Genomic DNA, 15,665 nt, shown 5'->3' on the forward strand with positions numbered 1-15,665 from the left:
TACGATTGCCTTCAGTATAGAATATTATGTCCCTTTTTATATTTACTGGCGTTAAGTAATCTAGGTTTTTGGACGTAGATAATCTATGCATTTGTGACCAAACGCTTTTCTAAAATACTCCATTCTGACATCAAATGTCCTATTTTCTCTTTTAATAACCTTATTCATATCCAGAAAGGATTCAAAGTTTTTAATTATATATACAATAGTTATTTTTTTACATACAGACTTAAATGGTAACACATCTAATATCTTAAAGATTTCTTTAATTGAACCAATTTAAGTATTTTTACTTAAACATATACTAACAATTTTTCTTTGTAAAAGTTGTAGTGGTCTAGACGCATTTTAATTCGGTCAAGATTATCATTTTTACTATTATTTCATATTTGATGTAAAAGTATATTACAAAAATTATAAAGAAATTAGGTACCTAGTCAATTGATTGATTTTATTTTTATAAACAATTATTATTACAAATTACCTATTTAATAAATATTATTTAGTAAGTATTATTACTGATATTTACAAACAAAATTTTAAAATTATTATTCATAAATGTACAATAAAAATAGTGCATTGATATAAAATGATTTATTTGGCATAATATCATGAGATAGTCGGGATTTATATGTTTTTACGTATCGTTTATTCGTTTCTGACTGTCTGAGTACCTATATGGCTATATGCAGTCTTATGAAAGTAAAAAATGTAGATAGTACAGTATACAGTAGACAGTAGGTTAGTATAGGTACTAGGTAGTATAGCCAGCACAGTTCACAGGGGTGGCTCCAGAGACATGATTAGGGGGTGACCAAATCATAATTTTCAGAAAATGTCGATTTTTTTTTTTTTGTAATTTTGTTTTTAACAGTATACAATTGTTTAGAAATAAAGCTTTGGAGCGGACCCTGACAGTTCAACGGATAACAGTCCGTAGGGTTTGATATGAGTAGACAAATTACCTACTATAACCCAATAGTGGGAATAAGTTTGTGCAGTCAGAAAAAATCATTAAAAAAAACCCTGCGGCAATAATATGGTCTATAAAATATATTATACAGACTTGGATCACACTATGCAAAAGTGGGTAGGCCCAGGCTTACTTTAATAAATATTTGTTTATAATATTAATATTTTTGTTGTCATGATCTAATGGACAAACGACATAGGCATTAGGCTGATAAACGCGGACAAAATTTAAGTAAAATTAATCGTAAATTCATAAATTAAAAACTGTGTTGATTCGTAATGCCATAGTTTATCGTTAGATGGCAGTTTTAATTCCCTATGTATTGAATATTGTTTTAAATTAAACAGGTACTTAATTAAATTACAATTATTTAAAGTAAATAAAATACATTTTTATTTCAAAATTCTTTATTTTTTTATCTTAACTTTCTCGTATAATATGAATGAACCATAAAATTAAGATACTTTTTCAATTCACAAGAATTGGAGTTTCATCATCTCACAATGGTTGATGAAGGACATTCTATATAAGTTTATTCAGATGTTCATTCAGGATTTGTAGTGCGTGTAAGTAAGATTCAAATAATTACTTGCATGTTCTACCGGTTGTGTTTATACATTTTTGTAATAGGGCCGGCTCTTTAGCTGCCCACTTTCCAAAGCAGTGTTTAGGTTAACATAGACACCGTTGAATTTTAAATTTTTAACTATATACCTAGGACCTGAGTTTACTTAATACTTATAGGCGTTTGTGTTTTTGGGCTAGGAACTACGCTAATGGTCTATTGTAAACTAGTAAAATACCCCCTGTTTGGGACTTGTATAGGCAGTACATCATACACATTCTTATCAATGTCTGGATATGTCAATAATAATTATTACTGATTAGTGGCTAGACATTTGGTTTACAGACATTTTGTAATGTAAGTGGTTTTTGAGGTCTCTAAAATTTTAAATATTTGCTGAAAGTTACTTAATGATTTACTGTTTCTAGTTCACACAAATACATAATGTATTATATCATGGTTTTCAAAACTGACATCATATAATAATATGATGTAAGTACCTACGAGGAACTAGGAAGTCCAGCAAATGTATTGACAATTTTTGATAAGTCTATTTTATTTAAGACAATTCTACAGAACAAGTATACATTATAAATATTGCAATTCAAGTAATAAAAACATTAATATTAAAGTGAATACTAAAAGGTAAGAATATTATTGTGGGTACATCATGTGATTTCATTGATTTATTAATTTAAAAGTGAGTTATATATATGACATTATGACTAAATTATATTGGCTGATATCATTATACTATATACTTATATTATAATATATCTAATTGTGTGTGTAGAATTATATTTGTGTCCAAAGGGCTCAGCCAGTTAAGTCATAATGAATAATAATTAACTATGTTAAATAAATTATATTAGGTACAAACATAAAATACACATAACTTGCTTTAAAAATAAAATATAAATAAATATACCTGTAAGGTTCTTTAGAAAATATTTTTACTCTATGTTTATTAAAGCTAACATTACAAAATTTGATCTGCTCTACATAAATTTGCTTACACAATTGATGTTGCTCGGTCACAGAGAAATGAAATAGCGCACTGACATATTTTTAACAAACTTTTAATTTGCAGGTAATATATTGCGGAACCAGTATCCAATTTTAATAGCACTGAGCATCTGGACATATTTAAATTTCAAAGAACACATAACAAGTTTGGAAATTCAGTGTTCTGACAATTGGGTGTGTTTCATTTTGGGACATTGCTGGTAACTTTATGACACAAAAGACTAAATAAAATTCTATTGAAGTGTGCAATTATGTGAAAATTGTAATTTGTAAACATAATATTTAATTTAGGTACAAAAGTTGTAGGTATATCTTAATTGGCTTAATATTAAATTTTTTATTTACAATATAATCATAGCTTTCATAAGGGAGGGGGAAAATGGGACAAGTGCTCAAAGACATCCATCAATTTAGGCAGTCATAAAAACAAATGATAAAAAGAAAAATTTGGTGTTATATTTTAGATAATAATTTTCAATTTTATACTGTAATACCGAAGAAGATCTATCAAATTGTTTATATTATTATACTATTGACTATCAAGTATAAAATTATGTAAATAATGAATTACATATACTAAGTATGTATATACTTACATGCCTATAATAATGTATACATATAAATATTACGAAAGGATAGAATATTATTTATACGTTATTAATGATGATATAATATGATTACAAATTATAACTTTGTAGGTACTATACCTATAGATTTTAAGTACCATAAAAACCTACCATAGATTTGATTTTATATTACGACTACATTTTCTTATGTTCATAAATATTAAATAGTTTAAAAAAATTCCAAAATATTTTGAACATTTTAATGTATCTAAGTTTATTTTTTAGGGTTACACCAAAACACAAATTTGATTTTTTCTAAAACTGGTTTTGCATAAAATTCTTAGTTTTTCCTTAATTGTGAGTTTATTGTTCTTGATGTTTTTGAAAAGTACCAGGAATTTTTTACTTTTGACCCTCCAAAGTACTAAGTACATTCTTTTTCATACTAGAAACGATGCCGAAGTAGAAAAACTGTTAAGCATTTTTACTGCACCGAAACGTGATGACAAAAAAATAAAAATAAAATAATTAAAAACACATCATTGTAAAATCAATACAATCATTGCTCCAATCAGAATATAAAATAAGTACCTAAAATACCTACTTAATACTTAAATTTCTTCTTTAACTGATACTGTAAGTACATCATGCATAAATTATTTATTGTACCTAAAATCTTTGTTAATAAATTGCCTCCGAATTATATATCTGAACTTGAACTGATATTATTATTTAAGCCTAATACCTAGAACCCGACACCTGTTACAAGTTGTATTTTAATAAACATTTAATAGCTTATTATAACATCCATTTGTTAAAAATCACATCTCAAAGTTTCATCTAGTATTTGTTAAAGTCTATATATTATATAGATTAGAAATTACCCTCCAAAGCGTTATCATAATAAATAAATAACACTTAGTTATGTTACAGTTACTTAAAAATATATGTTCACAAGAATTACAATTAAATGTATTTTTTTGTTTCTTATAGTCAGCAAAAGAGGGTTTCCAAGTTCCAGATTAAATAGGATATTATGGACTACTCAATTATGTTTTCTTCAGTTCATACATATATTTTGTCATTACCAGTTTCGGATAGATGAAATTTCACAACTGAATAATGATTAATTTTAATTTTTGAAATGAATTATTATTGCGAGGAATGAAACATTAAATTATTGTTAAGATTGTAAGAAACAAACTATTGTTTATAAATTAAGTTAAGTTGTACTTTTGTAAACGTTTACAGTCAACTTTTGACTTAGAACAATCTTGTGTTCACTGAAATTAGCTTATCTTGAGTTGATTATATTCATTAACATGCCCACAATTGCAAATCTTAGTGTTAACTCCACCATTGACGGTCCTCAGTCCGTATAAAAAGGGAGGAAGGGCGCTTAAGACGTTTTTCTTTTTTAGTTGAAGTATTAAGAATTAATCGTGTTTCTCTTGGTCTTAAAATATTATATTGTTCTTTTAAATTGTTTTTAAATCTTAATATTATAATCTATATTGTGTTTTTTTATTTTGTATGATATACCATACTATTGTCCAACTGTGAAGAAGTAGTAGGTAGGTAGCCAATTTTAATAGTGCAGATCTTCGAAGACCAGAATGTGTAGATGTGAATTGGAAAGTGGCAACATATACCTAATTCAGACTTCAGAGATTTAGTTAGACATGATTTATAGAAATTGGATTCATTAATTTTTGGACATTCAAAGTAGGTAACTTTTATGATAAACGTAAGTAAAACCCTAATTAATGTATTTTTTTATTTTGTAGACTATACCATACTACTATAGTACTATTGTCTGATTGTGAAAAAGTAAGTAGCCAATTTTTATATTGCAGATCTTCGAAGACCAGAATGTGTAGATGTGAATTGGAAAGTGGCAACATATACCTAGTTCAGACTTCAGAGATTTAGTTCGACATTATTTATGGAAATTGGATTCATTAATTTTTGGACATTAAAGTAACTTTATGATAAACATAAGTAAAACCCTAATTAATGTATTTTTTTATTTTGTAGACTATACCATACTACTAAAGTATTATTGTCTGATTGTGAAGAAGCAGGTAGTCAATTTTTATAGTGCAGATCTTCGAAGACCAGGATGTGTAGATGTGAATTGGAAAGTGGCAACATATACCTAGTTCAGACTTCAGAGATTTAGTTAGACATGATTTATGGAAATTGGATTCATTAATTTTTGGACATTCTAAGTAGGTAACCTTTATGATAAACATTAGTAAAACCCTAATAAATGTATTTTTTTATTTTGTAGACTATACCATACTACTATAGTACTATTGTCTGATTGTGAAGAAGCAGGTAGTCAATTTTAATAGTGCAGATCTTCGAAGACCAGGATGTGTATATGTGAATTGGAAAGTGGCAACATATACCTAGTTCAGACTTCAGAAATTTAGTTAGACATGAGTTATGGAAATTGGATTCATTAATTTTTGGCCATTCAAAGTAGCTTTAGAAACCCTAATAAATGTATTTTCTATCTAATAATTGTATTAAATATAATTAAATAAGATTTTATATTTAACTTATGATTAATACAGCAAATAACTAAATTACTAATTGGTATAATTTGAATATTACAATTCAAAATTGTTCAAAGAGCTTTGCATGTCAATTTTTCTAAAACAAATAATATATTAATATTAATAATAATAATAAACCTTATAGACCTAACGGAAAATATTTCCAATTTAATTTTAAATATACAGTATGGTACAGACATACAGTGTAAAATTTACATAATTATAATATTTAATATACAGATTTACAATAAATAGTTTAAATTTAAATATAATAATAATAATAATAATGACACAGTTTAACACTTAAACCATAATAGCCTATATCAATGGTGTTCCACAGATTCTGAAATTTTTTAAAATTGTGTTCATTACTTTTATAATGTTTAGTGACTAATATGTATGTAAACTGTTTTGTGCTAAGTATGCATTGTTTAATACATTATAAAATTTAAAAACTTATATAAATGCTGTTTTATTTTACAGCTGTTATGCAAAAATCTTATAAAATATTAAATGTAATATACATTATTATTTATTATATACCAAAATATTATTACTTTTTTGAGATGTTTATCATGGTTAGTGTAAAAATATAAATTAAACTTTGGTAAATATTGTGTGTGAAGAAAATTATTATTGAATTAACCAATAGTGTTCATCAGTTAATTAACTAAGATAATATAGTCATAGTTGGATATCATAAAGTACTGTTTAGACTTAAACTATATATTAAATATTAATAATATCAAATATTATATTATTATATATTCATCAATAAAGATTGACTACCTGATTTACATAATTAAACATATTATAAATCATTGTATTTGTAAAAAAGTATATCAATTATATTAATAGTTAAATGTAATTTAATTAGTTGTTACTTATTGTTAGAAATAAAAAAGTTTTTTGTTGTTGAATGCTAGAGATTAACAATATCGCAATTTACACAATTAATATCTTAATATGTTATAAATAATAAACAATACTTTGGTACAATATAAAACTCAATTAAGATTAAAAAAAAATTTCTGATTCTATCTATATAATATGAAATAAATATAGATCATAGTATGTACTTAAAAATAAATAAAATAAATCTGCTTGGATACAACAATTCAGTCATTAGTATTAATTGTATGTGTATATTAAATGTACATTATATCGGTATAATAGGTAGTAATTTGTTTTGAATTTCACAATATAACTTCAGCAATGTTCATACGAGATAAATATTTCAATTTTAATGACATTGAACATAAGGAATAACGTATAATGATTTATTTCCATTGTTAATTATTCAAATAATAAATCGTTATATGTAAGATTGTTTATTTAAGATCAATTAGTTGACGTGTAGGGTGTAGAGTGTACAAAACATGTATATTGTAATTTTATTGAATTTATGTTACGATATTTGGTTAAAAATAAGACATATTGAAAAAATTTCGAAGGGGGGGGGGATCCAAACCCCCTGGACCACCCTCAGATACGGCCTTGGTCAGTTGTCAAATTGTATTTGTATTTAATAATATTGAAAATTTAAATATTTTTAAATTCGGCGGCCAGTGATGAATGTAATTTGTTGTTTATTCCAACTCAAACTGATTTGATATTTTTCATCCATGAAAGTGATATAAACCGTTTTTTTTCTAGTGATATAAACCGTTTTTATTTACTGTCTGGTTATTTATAAATATATAATAATATCTTGTATTATATTTATTAATTATCATTTTAATTATTATTATCATTAATTTAACTGTCAATTTTTCATGGTTAAATGGTTAATATACTAATAACTCATAGTCACAAATATTTACAGAACACATTACACAATACAAATAAAACATATAATAAGTCTGTTACTCGTTATTGTGGTTTCGAAGAGGCATTATAATAAACATGATCAAAGTCGGTATGTACAACTTCGTTTGATTGCCCTTCACTATTCATTGTACTCATAATTGATATTTTTTGCATTTCAGTTGGTTTTGTTAGCCTGCTATTTGACGTTTGTTTCTTTTTTGTAGAGTGGAAACGTTGTTGATCAATATTTTTGTGGCTGGGCAAGTAAGTTAAATTTGAAAAATGAGGGCCAGAGGAACTTGTAGTATCAATCTGGCCATGTTGTAAGATCTTCATTAATTCATCTAACTTTTTAATACCTTTTAATTTTGCTTCATCTGTTGCAGTGCTGGCGATTCCTAATGTTGCATTAATTAAAGCTGTAAAGCGAGTCGAAATGGAAACCGATTCTTTTTGATCTATTGATGTTATTTTAGATCCTTGGACAACATGATTGCTGTGCTCTTCAAAGGCTGACGTTGCTCTATCTTCATCAATATTTATTGCAATATCTTTTTTCTCAGATACTCTTATGCAGGCATGCACATGTTTACAAAAGTTTCCTTTGATCTTATAATCTACACATGTGCATGTAAATTTATGGACACAAATATGACAACTAGGACATGCCAAAGGACATCCCATGCAATTTTCCGAATTATTGAATGAAACAGTATAAGGATTTTTATCTGGCGTTTTCGACTGTACGAGCCATGTGTTATTGTCAATTTTTTGGATTTTACTGCTTTCAATATTAATACTTTGGAGATGACTGTGTGCTATTTGTTCCATTCGAAAAGTAGGTTTGTTTTTCATCATTCGTATAGTCCTTTCAAACATCATATCCCTAGCAAAACGCATGAGTAAACTAATGCACTTGTCAACTCTTCTATTTTGTTTACCGTGCGTATAACAATATTTTAATTTCTTGTGCATTGCTTCCAGGTATATGTTTGTATTTAAAGATAGATGAAGTCTATAACAAAATGCCCATGCTTTGGGTCGTTGGGAATAATACGTTTTAAAGTAAATCCCAAAATCTTTTGTTTCGACATCATCTTCACACATTGCAAGAAAGCATTCTAAGGAATTCTCAAACTGATCAATATCCATAATTTCCATCAATGTACGACAAGCTTTATACACTTCTGACTGCTTAGTAAGAGATTTAATTTTAATCAGATTTTTTCTCCAACTTCTGTCTACATGCCAGTTGCAAAGTAAGTGATGTTGCGGGTTTGACATTATATTAGACCAGGCATTAATGTATGTTGTAGTATCGTCTGACATAAGAATTTTAGTTGAAATCAAACCTACTTTTTCTTTTACAGACAAAAAAAATCTAGACATAGCTACTGAATCAATTCTATTACTTATACAGAACGCAACCGGGCAACCAGCTCCAAATTCATCAACTACGAGTAATGTTGTGAGCTGAAAGTCATGGCTGGTAGTTCTATGGGTGCTGTCAACGCAAATTCTATCAGTTGCATATTTTGACAAAACATCTATTTGATAAGGTGTCATTATAACAATCATAAAATCATCTTTCAATAGTGGACCTTCTTTCTCGCATCCTTGCATTTTAAAATATGTTACTGGTGACTTTTCTTTGAGTAACATTTGTTCTTGTACCCATATTTCTGTACTAAAAGCGTCATTTGTGTGTACAATGTCTCTGTCCAAGTCATAATCCCTTTTAATATTGTATAAATCTCGTTTGTCCACAGCATGGAAACGGTTGACACATTCTGTCGAAGTTACTGATTTTCGAATATCATCCAATATCCGTTCAAAAGTCACACCTGATTTTATTTTACCAGCAAGTTCATCTCTTTCTTCTTTTGACAGATGTAAAAATTTCATATTTAATGCATGGCCAACATGTGTTCTTCTAAATTCTACTGATATGTACCCATCAATATTAGTTGTTGTCATTCCAGCAGGACAAATCTTACCAGTTTTGTGACTTTGTGACCATTTCATTCTCTTTCCTGTGCCTGTTGTTCGAGAAGATCCTGATCTGTGACAAACATAATAGGTTTTGTTTCCAACTACCCTCTGAACAACAAAGAAAGACAGATCACATTTGTGAGCGTTTTAAAGTCTTCTTCACATAAAGGACATTTTACCAAACGTACACTACTTCTATTGTCCACACCGTGGGCTTTTTGCATATGTTTATTCCTATTGCCAATATTGCTAAACATACTATTACACAAAGAGCATTTCTCCTTTTCTTCATCGTAATGACTTGATTCATCATTTCGTTTACGTTTATTTAATAATATTTCCGACATTTTTATAAGACTGTAATAAACACTGATTGTACACACAACTGCACTAGGAATGGGATGAAATTTTATTATATTATATCGTATGGGATGATTATATTTGTATTTTGTATGATGAATAACCTAATAATATATATCTTTCAAATATAAAAGTATTGGACTATCCATAAAATAAGTTGAACTTTAATCTTTAATGGTCTAGTTATTTGTTAATAGCTACTCATAGCTGGAAATTTTGTTATAATTTAATATTTTATAAATAGAATTCTGTACATTTAGTATGCCTATATTAACCATTGACTACTGAGTTTTGACTTATATACTTATTTATACTTTATAGTATATCAGACATGGATCCAGAGTAAAGATCTGGGACAACAATTTTTTTACAACAGAAATCCACTTATAATAAAATATTATACTTAATTCTTAATTCAAAAATATTGTCATAATAGTAGGTATAGGTAATCAATGTGATAAATAAATTATTCATGATTTAATATATAAAGCGACAATGTGAAAAGAAGTTTAGATTTTGTTTATTTGTTATATAATATTTATATTTATAAAAAAAAATGTCTGGGGGGGCCTGTGTCCCTAGCCCCCACTGAATCCCCACTGGATCACATAATATTAGTATTTACTATTTAACCATTCAGGGGCATAATTAGGGAAGGGGATTAGAGGGATAGATCCCCCCAAAACATTTTTTTTACTGCTAAAATTTTGATCAAAGTATTGGTAATGACCATTAATGTTAGAGTATAGTATACTTGTTTATACTTTATAGTATAATTATAAATTATAATATAACATAATATTGTGATATTTCTCTACACCACCAGGGTAAACGCCGTATCCACTCTTATCCGTTTTTGGACAAGTGCTTATCACTTGTATTAATAATTGATAAGATATGATGTTGATAGTAGTTATTGGTGCGCGCATGCGTGTGCGGAGCGTGGAACTAGCTGCGGTGATCCGCTCGTGAGTGACCAGGTATTATTGTCAACGGCGGAGGTACGAGTTCAAAACGAGAGCGGCGAATCGCAAATCGGACGTGTATTGTTAGATTCAGGTTCACAATGCAATTTTATAACCGAAAGTATGGCACAAATATTAAAATTAAAAAAGACGCGCGTACAGCATACCGTATTGGGTATTGGCGGCAAAAGTCAAAACGTGAAGGCGGCTGTCGTAATGACGATTCGTTCGCGCATTAATAATTATAATTTAACGTGTTCCTGTTTAGTTGTGCCTAAAATTACAAATATATTACCGTCAGAAAATATCGGGGGTGAATGCATAGTACCCTCGGATATAGAATTAGCGGATACTTCATTTAAAATTCCAAAAAAAATTGATTTGTTGTTAGGCGCGTGTCATTTTTTCGAAATATTGGGTAAACAAAAAATTAAACCGACAATAAATGGACCAATATTTCAAGAAACTCAATTGGGCTGGATTGTTTCCGGCTTAGTAACATCAAAATATACGAATGGCAAACCAAATAATGTAAATTGCCATACCGCGTTAGTAGAGGAAAACAGAAGTACTAATTTGGAAATTATGGTATCAAAATTTTGGCGTACAGAGGAGTTTGAAGCGGCAGTGCCATATACTACGGAAGAAAAAAAATGTGTCGATCACTTCGAAAGGACGGTTAATCGAAATGAAAACGGTAGGTTTATCGTACATTTACCGTTAAAAAATGACGTTAATATAAAAATCTGACCGTCATACGAGATAGCGAAATGTCGATTTTTAGCATTAGAGCGCCGATTGCAAAATGACGAAAAATTAAAAAAAGATTATATTACGTTTATGAGCGAATATGAAACGTTAGGTCATATGGAACTCGTAAAAAATGAAGAAAAGTTAGGTGAAACGTGTTATTTACCGCATCATGCGGTAAAAAATGAGAACAGTAAAACAACGAAGTTGCGAGTAGTGTTTGATGCGTCCTGTAAAACGGAATCCGGATATAGTTTAAACGATACACTATTGAAAGGGCCGGTTATACAGGACGAACTGCTATATATAATATCAAGATTTAGAACACATAAATTTGTATTAACGGCCGATATACAAAAGATGTACCGCCAAGTATTGGTGACGAAGCAAGATAGCGAGAAACAACGAATTTTATGGCGCGCGGACCCCTCATTGCCAATACAAATTTATCGTTTAACAACACTTACTTATGGAACAGTACCGGCGTCATTTTTGGCAACAGCATGTTTAAGGAAAATATCTGAACTAGAATCGTCATATGTAAAAGCTTGTGAGGCAATTAGAAACGATTTTTATATGGACGATTTCCTAAGTGGCGCGGAAACGAAGGAAGAAGCGATAAAGTTACGTGACGAAGTAATTTTAATAATGAAAAAAGCAGGCATGACGTTAAGAAAGTGGTCATCAAATGAACCAAGTATAGTTAGTTGTATGTCAGAAAAAGAAAATGCGAACGAGTGTATTTTTGAAGAAGAATCAATAACAAAAATACTCGGACTGTATTGGAATGCGGATGGTGATGTATTACAATACAAGGTAAAATAATATCATGACGAAAATACTACAATAAGTAAAAGACACATTTTAGCCGAGACCCCGGCGATATTCGACCCGTTGGGACTGGTCGGTCCAATTATAGTACAAGCAAAATTAATAATACAGAGTTTATGGAAAATTCGTATTAGTTGGGACGAGCCATTACCAGATAACATACGTATAGAATGGGTCAAATATAGAAAAGGTTTATCGATGTTAAACAAGCTGACCATACCACGTAATATCGGGTGTAATAAAATATTAGCAAATATACAAATACACGGATTCGCAGACGCAAGTATCAAATGTTACGGAGCGTGTATTTTTTTACGTAGTACCAATGAACAAGGAGAACACACAGCCAAATTAATATGTGCAAAATCAAAAGTTGCCCCACTTAAAGTTATATCATTGCCAAGGTTAGAACTATGTGCAGCACTTTTATTGGCGCGTTTAGTGAGCCGTATTGTTCCGAAGTTAAAATTAAATATCGCGAAAAAATATTTTTGGTCCGATTCAAAAATAGTACTATCATGGATAGCGTCTCCATCGACAAAATGGAAGACATTCGTGGCACACCGTATCGGGGAGATACAGGATCTGTCCAACATAACAGGTTGGGCATATGTTAAGTCATCGGAAAACCCGGCTGATATAATATCACGCGGGTGCGACGCAGAGCAAATATCAAGTATTAATTTGTGGTGGAACGGACCGGAATGGTTAAAAAACAATATCGAGGAGTGGCCGATATCAGAAAAAACCAGCCAAAATGATAACATAGAAATGCTACCCGAAGCGAAAACAGTACGAAATATAGCTCTTGTGGTGACTGACGAATTTATATTATTCAAAAGATATTCGTCGTTAAATAAAATATTGCGTATTGCGGCGTATTGGTTACGCTTTAGAGATTTTTTAGTGAAAAAATCTAGTGCCTCAGTCGGACCACTGAGAGCAGAAGACTTAGAACGTGCAAATATTGGTCTAATTAAAAATGTACAAAATAATTTTTTTAAATTGGAAATAGAACATTTAAAAAATAAAAAATCGATACCAAAAAGTAAAATAATTTTATTGCGACCGTTTATAGACGATAAAGATATATTGAGAGTTGGAGGTCGATTAAAAAATGCAAGTACAATAGAGGTATTTCAACGACAACCTATTATTTTACCAGGTGACAGTATTTACACGAAATTGTTATTTCAGCGTGAACATATTATAAGGTGTATGCACGGAGGCCCATTGGCGATATTAGCCTTAGTGCGATTATACTATTGGCCGTTGAAAGCACGAAATATCGCTCGAGCGACGGTTCATAAATGTGTTACGTGTTTCAGGCAAAAACCGGTGTTCGTTGAACCCATAATGGGTGATTTACCTCGTGAACGTATAGAACCATCGCGTCCTTTTAAAATCAGTGGTATTGATTTCGCGGGACCGTTGTTAATCAAAGACAGCTTAAAAAAGCGAGCATCACTTACAAAAGGCTACGTGTGCATTTTCGTGTGTTTTGCGACTAAAGCGGTTCACATAGAATTAGTAATTGACCTGAGCACAAAATCATTCTTAAATGCTTTAAATAGATTTTTTGATAGAAGAGGTAAAAGTGCGGTAATCTATTCAGATAACGCTACGAACTTTGTGGGCGCGAATCGATATTTAAAAGAAATTTATGATTTATTTAAATCTACGGAACATAATAATGAAATACAAAAACAAACGGCCAATGATGGTGTAGAATGGCGGTTCATTCCCCCGCGATCACCGCACTTTGGGGGTCTGTGGGAGGCCTCAGTGAAATCGATGAAAAATCTGATAGGTAAAGTGCTAAGCGAGTCGCATTTAACGTACGAAGAACTAAATACTATACTTACCCGGGTAGAAGCATGCCTTAATTCCCGCCCTTTAACCGAAATGTCATCCGATCCTTCCGACTTAACATATCTTACTCCTGCGCATTTCCTAATTGGAGAATCTCTGATGGTCATACCGGAAAGGGATGAAAGTACAATCCCGGCGAATCGATTAGACCGGTGGCGTCGTGTTCGACAATACACGCAAATTTTGTGGAAACGATGGAGCAACGAATATTTAAATCAATTGCAAGTAAGAAAAAAATGGTCAGTGGAGAGAGGTCCCACCTTGGCTATCGGAACAATCGTTTTGATGCGTGATGAAAATATTAAGCCACTAAATTGGAAGCTAGGACGGGTACTGTCGGTCAGCCACGGAGAGGACGGAGTTATTCGTACGGCGTTGGTGAAAACTATGACGGGCGAGTACAACCGAGCGGTACGAAATTTGTGCCCGCTTCCGGTTGATGATAACATGGGTTAAGATAATATCGTAAAAAAAATGTGTATATTATATAAAAATGAATATAATTAAAAGGGAAATTTTTTTTTTTACGCTTGTATAATAAGGGTTTAAATATAACTCATATTCATACGTTTGGTTTATATATATTTTGTAGTATATTGTATTTCGTTAGTTTTGCAATTAAAAAACAATAAGAATAAAAAAGGGACATTTTCTCATGCATTGTAAGGAGTAAAATTCAAATGTATACTTACACTTATTGTTAAAAATAAAATTTTTTTTTATATATATTTATATTAGCTACACTTATATTATGTATTTTTCGTGTGAATTATATATTGTTTAAATATTAAAATATTTCAAGGCGGGCGGTGTTGACGCGTGCTATTATATTATTATATTGTACTATTTTATTATTATTATTTTATATTAAGAGTCGATAATTTGTATCGGTATCGTTCGGTATTGATAAAGACGATACGCGGGCCGATCCCGATAACACATTATTATAGACTTATATTATACTGTGTGACTATTGAGTCAGTCGCGTACGATCGATGTAATCGGCACCGTCTCGCGTCGTCGTAATAAATAACCGTAAATAAAGATGTATATATTTTTGCGATCGAAATAAGGTGCGTTACAATATATTGATTAAACTAATTATTCCTATCCGAGAACCAAAAACAAAGAAAAAGCGTTACAGTCCACAACAAAGTCCAAAGTGACAATTGTCAATTCGTAATGCTGCGTGACGTGAAGATGATCGTGTGGGCAATGCGTAATAACGTCTGAATATAGGCCGTTCCAGGTCTGCTATTATAATGCCCTAGGCTTTCCTACCTTCCCCCTGGTCCATTGACTTATCCGTATTGCGTAAAGTGTTATCTGTATCCTGCATGCCATAGTTGTGCAAAAAGTCATATCGTCGTTTCCACGAACCACTAGACATCC

The 15,665-nt window shown here is 30.4% G+C and overlaps 2 protein-coding genes and 2 long non-coding RNA genes across 4 annotated transcripts in view; 3 read left to right on the forward strand and 1 right to left on the reverse strand.

Annotated features, from left to right (window-relative positions):
* LOC103307727 overlaps positions 1-6,234 on the forward strand; it is a 10,254-nt gene extending 4,020 nt beyond the window's left edge. Inside the window, exons 3-5 of the long non-coding RNA XR_003840143.1 lie at positions 4,709-4,855; positions 5,168-5,361; positions 5,424-6,234. This is a non-coding gene — a long non-coding RNA (uncharacterized LOC103307727). The remainder of the gene's footprint in view (positions 1-4,708; positions 4,856-5,167; positions 5,362-5,423) is intronic.
* On the forward strand, positions 1,592-4,586 carry LOC103307728. The gene is made up of 4 exons (XR_003840144.1): positions 1,592-1,895; positions 1,967-2,146; positions 2,629-2,764; positions 4,124-4,586. It is a non-coding gene; the product is annotated as an uncharacterized LOC103307728 (long non-coding RNA).
* A 1,332-nt stretch (positions 6,235-7,566) lies between the features above and the next one.
* On the reverse strand, positions 7,567-9,842 carry LOC115034948. The gene is made up of 2 exons (XM_029492528.1): positions 9,675-9,842; positions 7,567-9,603 (listed from the first exon to the last, which is right to left on the reverse strand). Exons 1-2 carry the CDS (start codon positions 9,840-9,842, stop codon positions 7,567-7,569), a joined length of 2,205 nt encoding a protein of 734 aa, XP_029348388.1.
* A 1,079-nt stretch (positions 9,843-10,921) lies between these two features.
* On the forward strand, positions 10,922-14,729 carry LOC115034949. The gene is made up of 6 exons (XM_029492529.1): positions 10,922-11,033; positions 11,089-11,517; positions 11,605-12,366; positions 12,439-13,371; positions 13,480-13,992; positions 14,131-14,729. The coding sequence occupies exons 1-6, from the start codon at positions 10,922-10,924 to the stop codon at positions 14,727-14,729; spliced, it is 3,348 nt and encodes a 1,115-aa protein (XP_029348389.1).
* The last annotated feature ends 936 nt before the right edge of the window (positions 14,730-15,665 follow it).

Source organism: Acyrthosiphon pisum, unplaced genomic scaffold (genome assembly GCF_005508785.2).
Source record: "Acyrthosiphon pisum isolate AL4f unplaced genomic scaffold, pea_aphid_22Mar2018_4r6ur Scaffold_21635;HRSCAF=24457, whole genome shotgun sequence".
Lineage (NCBI taxonomy): Eukaryota > Metazoa > Arthropoda > Insecta > Hemiptera > Aphididae > Acyrthosiphon > Acyrthosiphon pisum.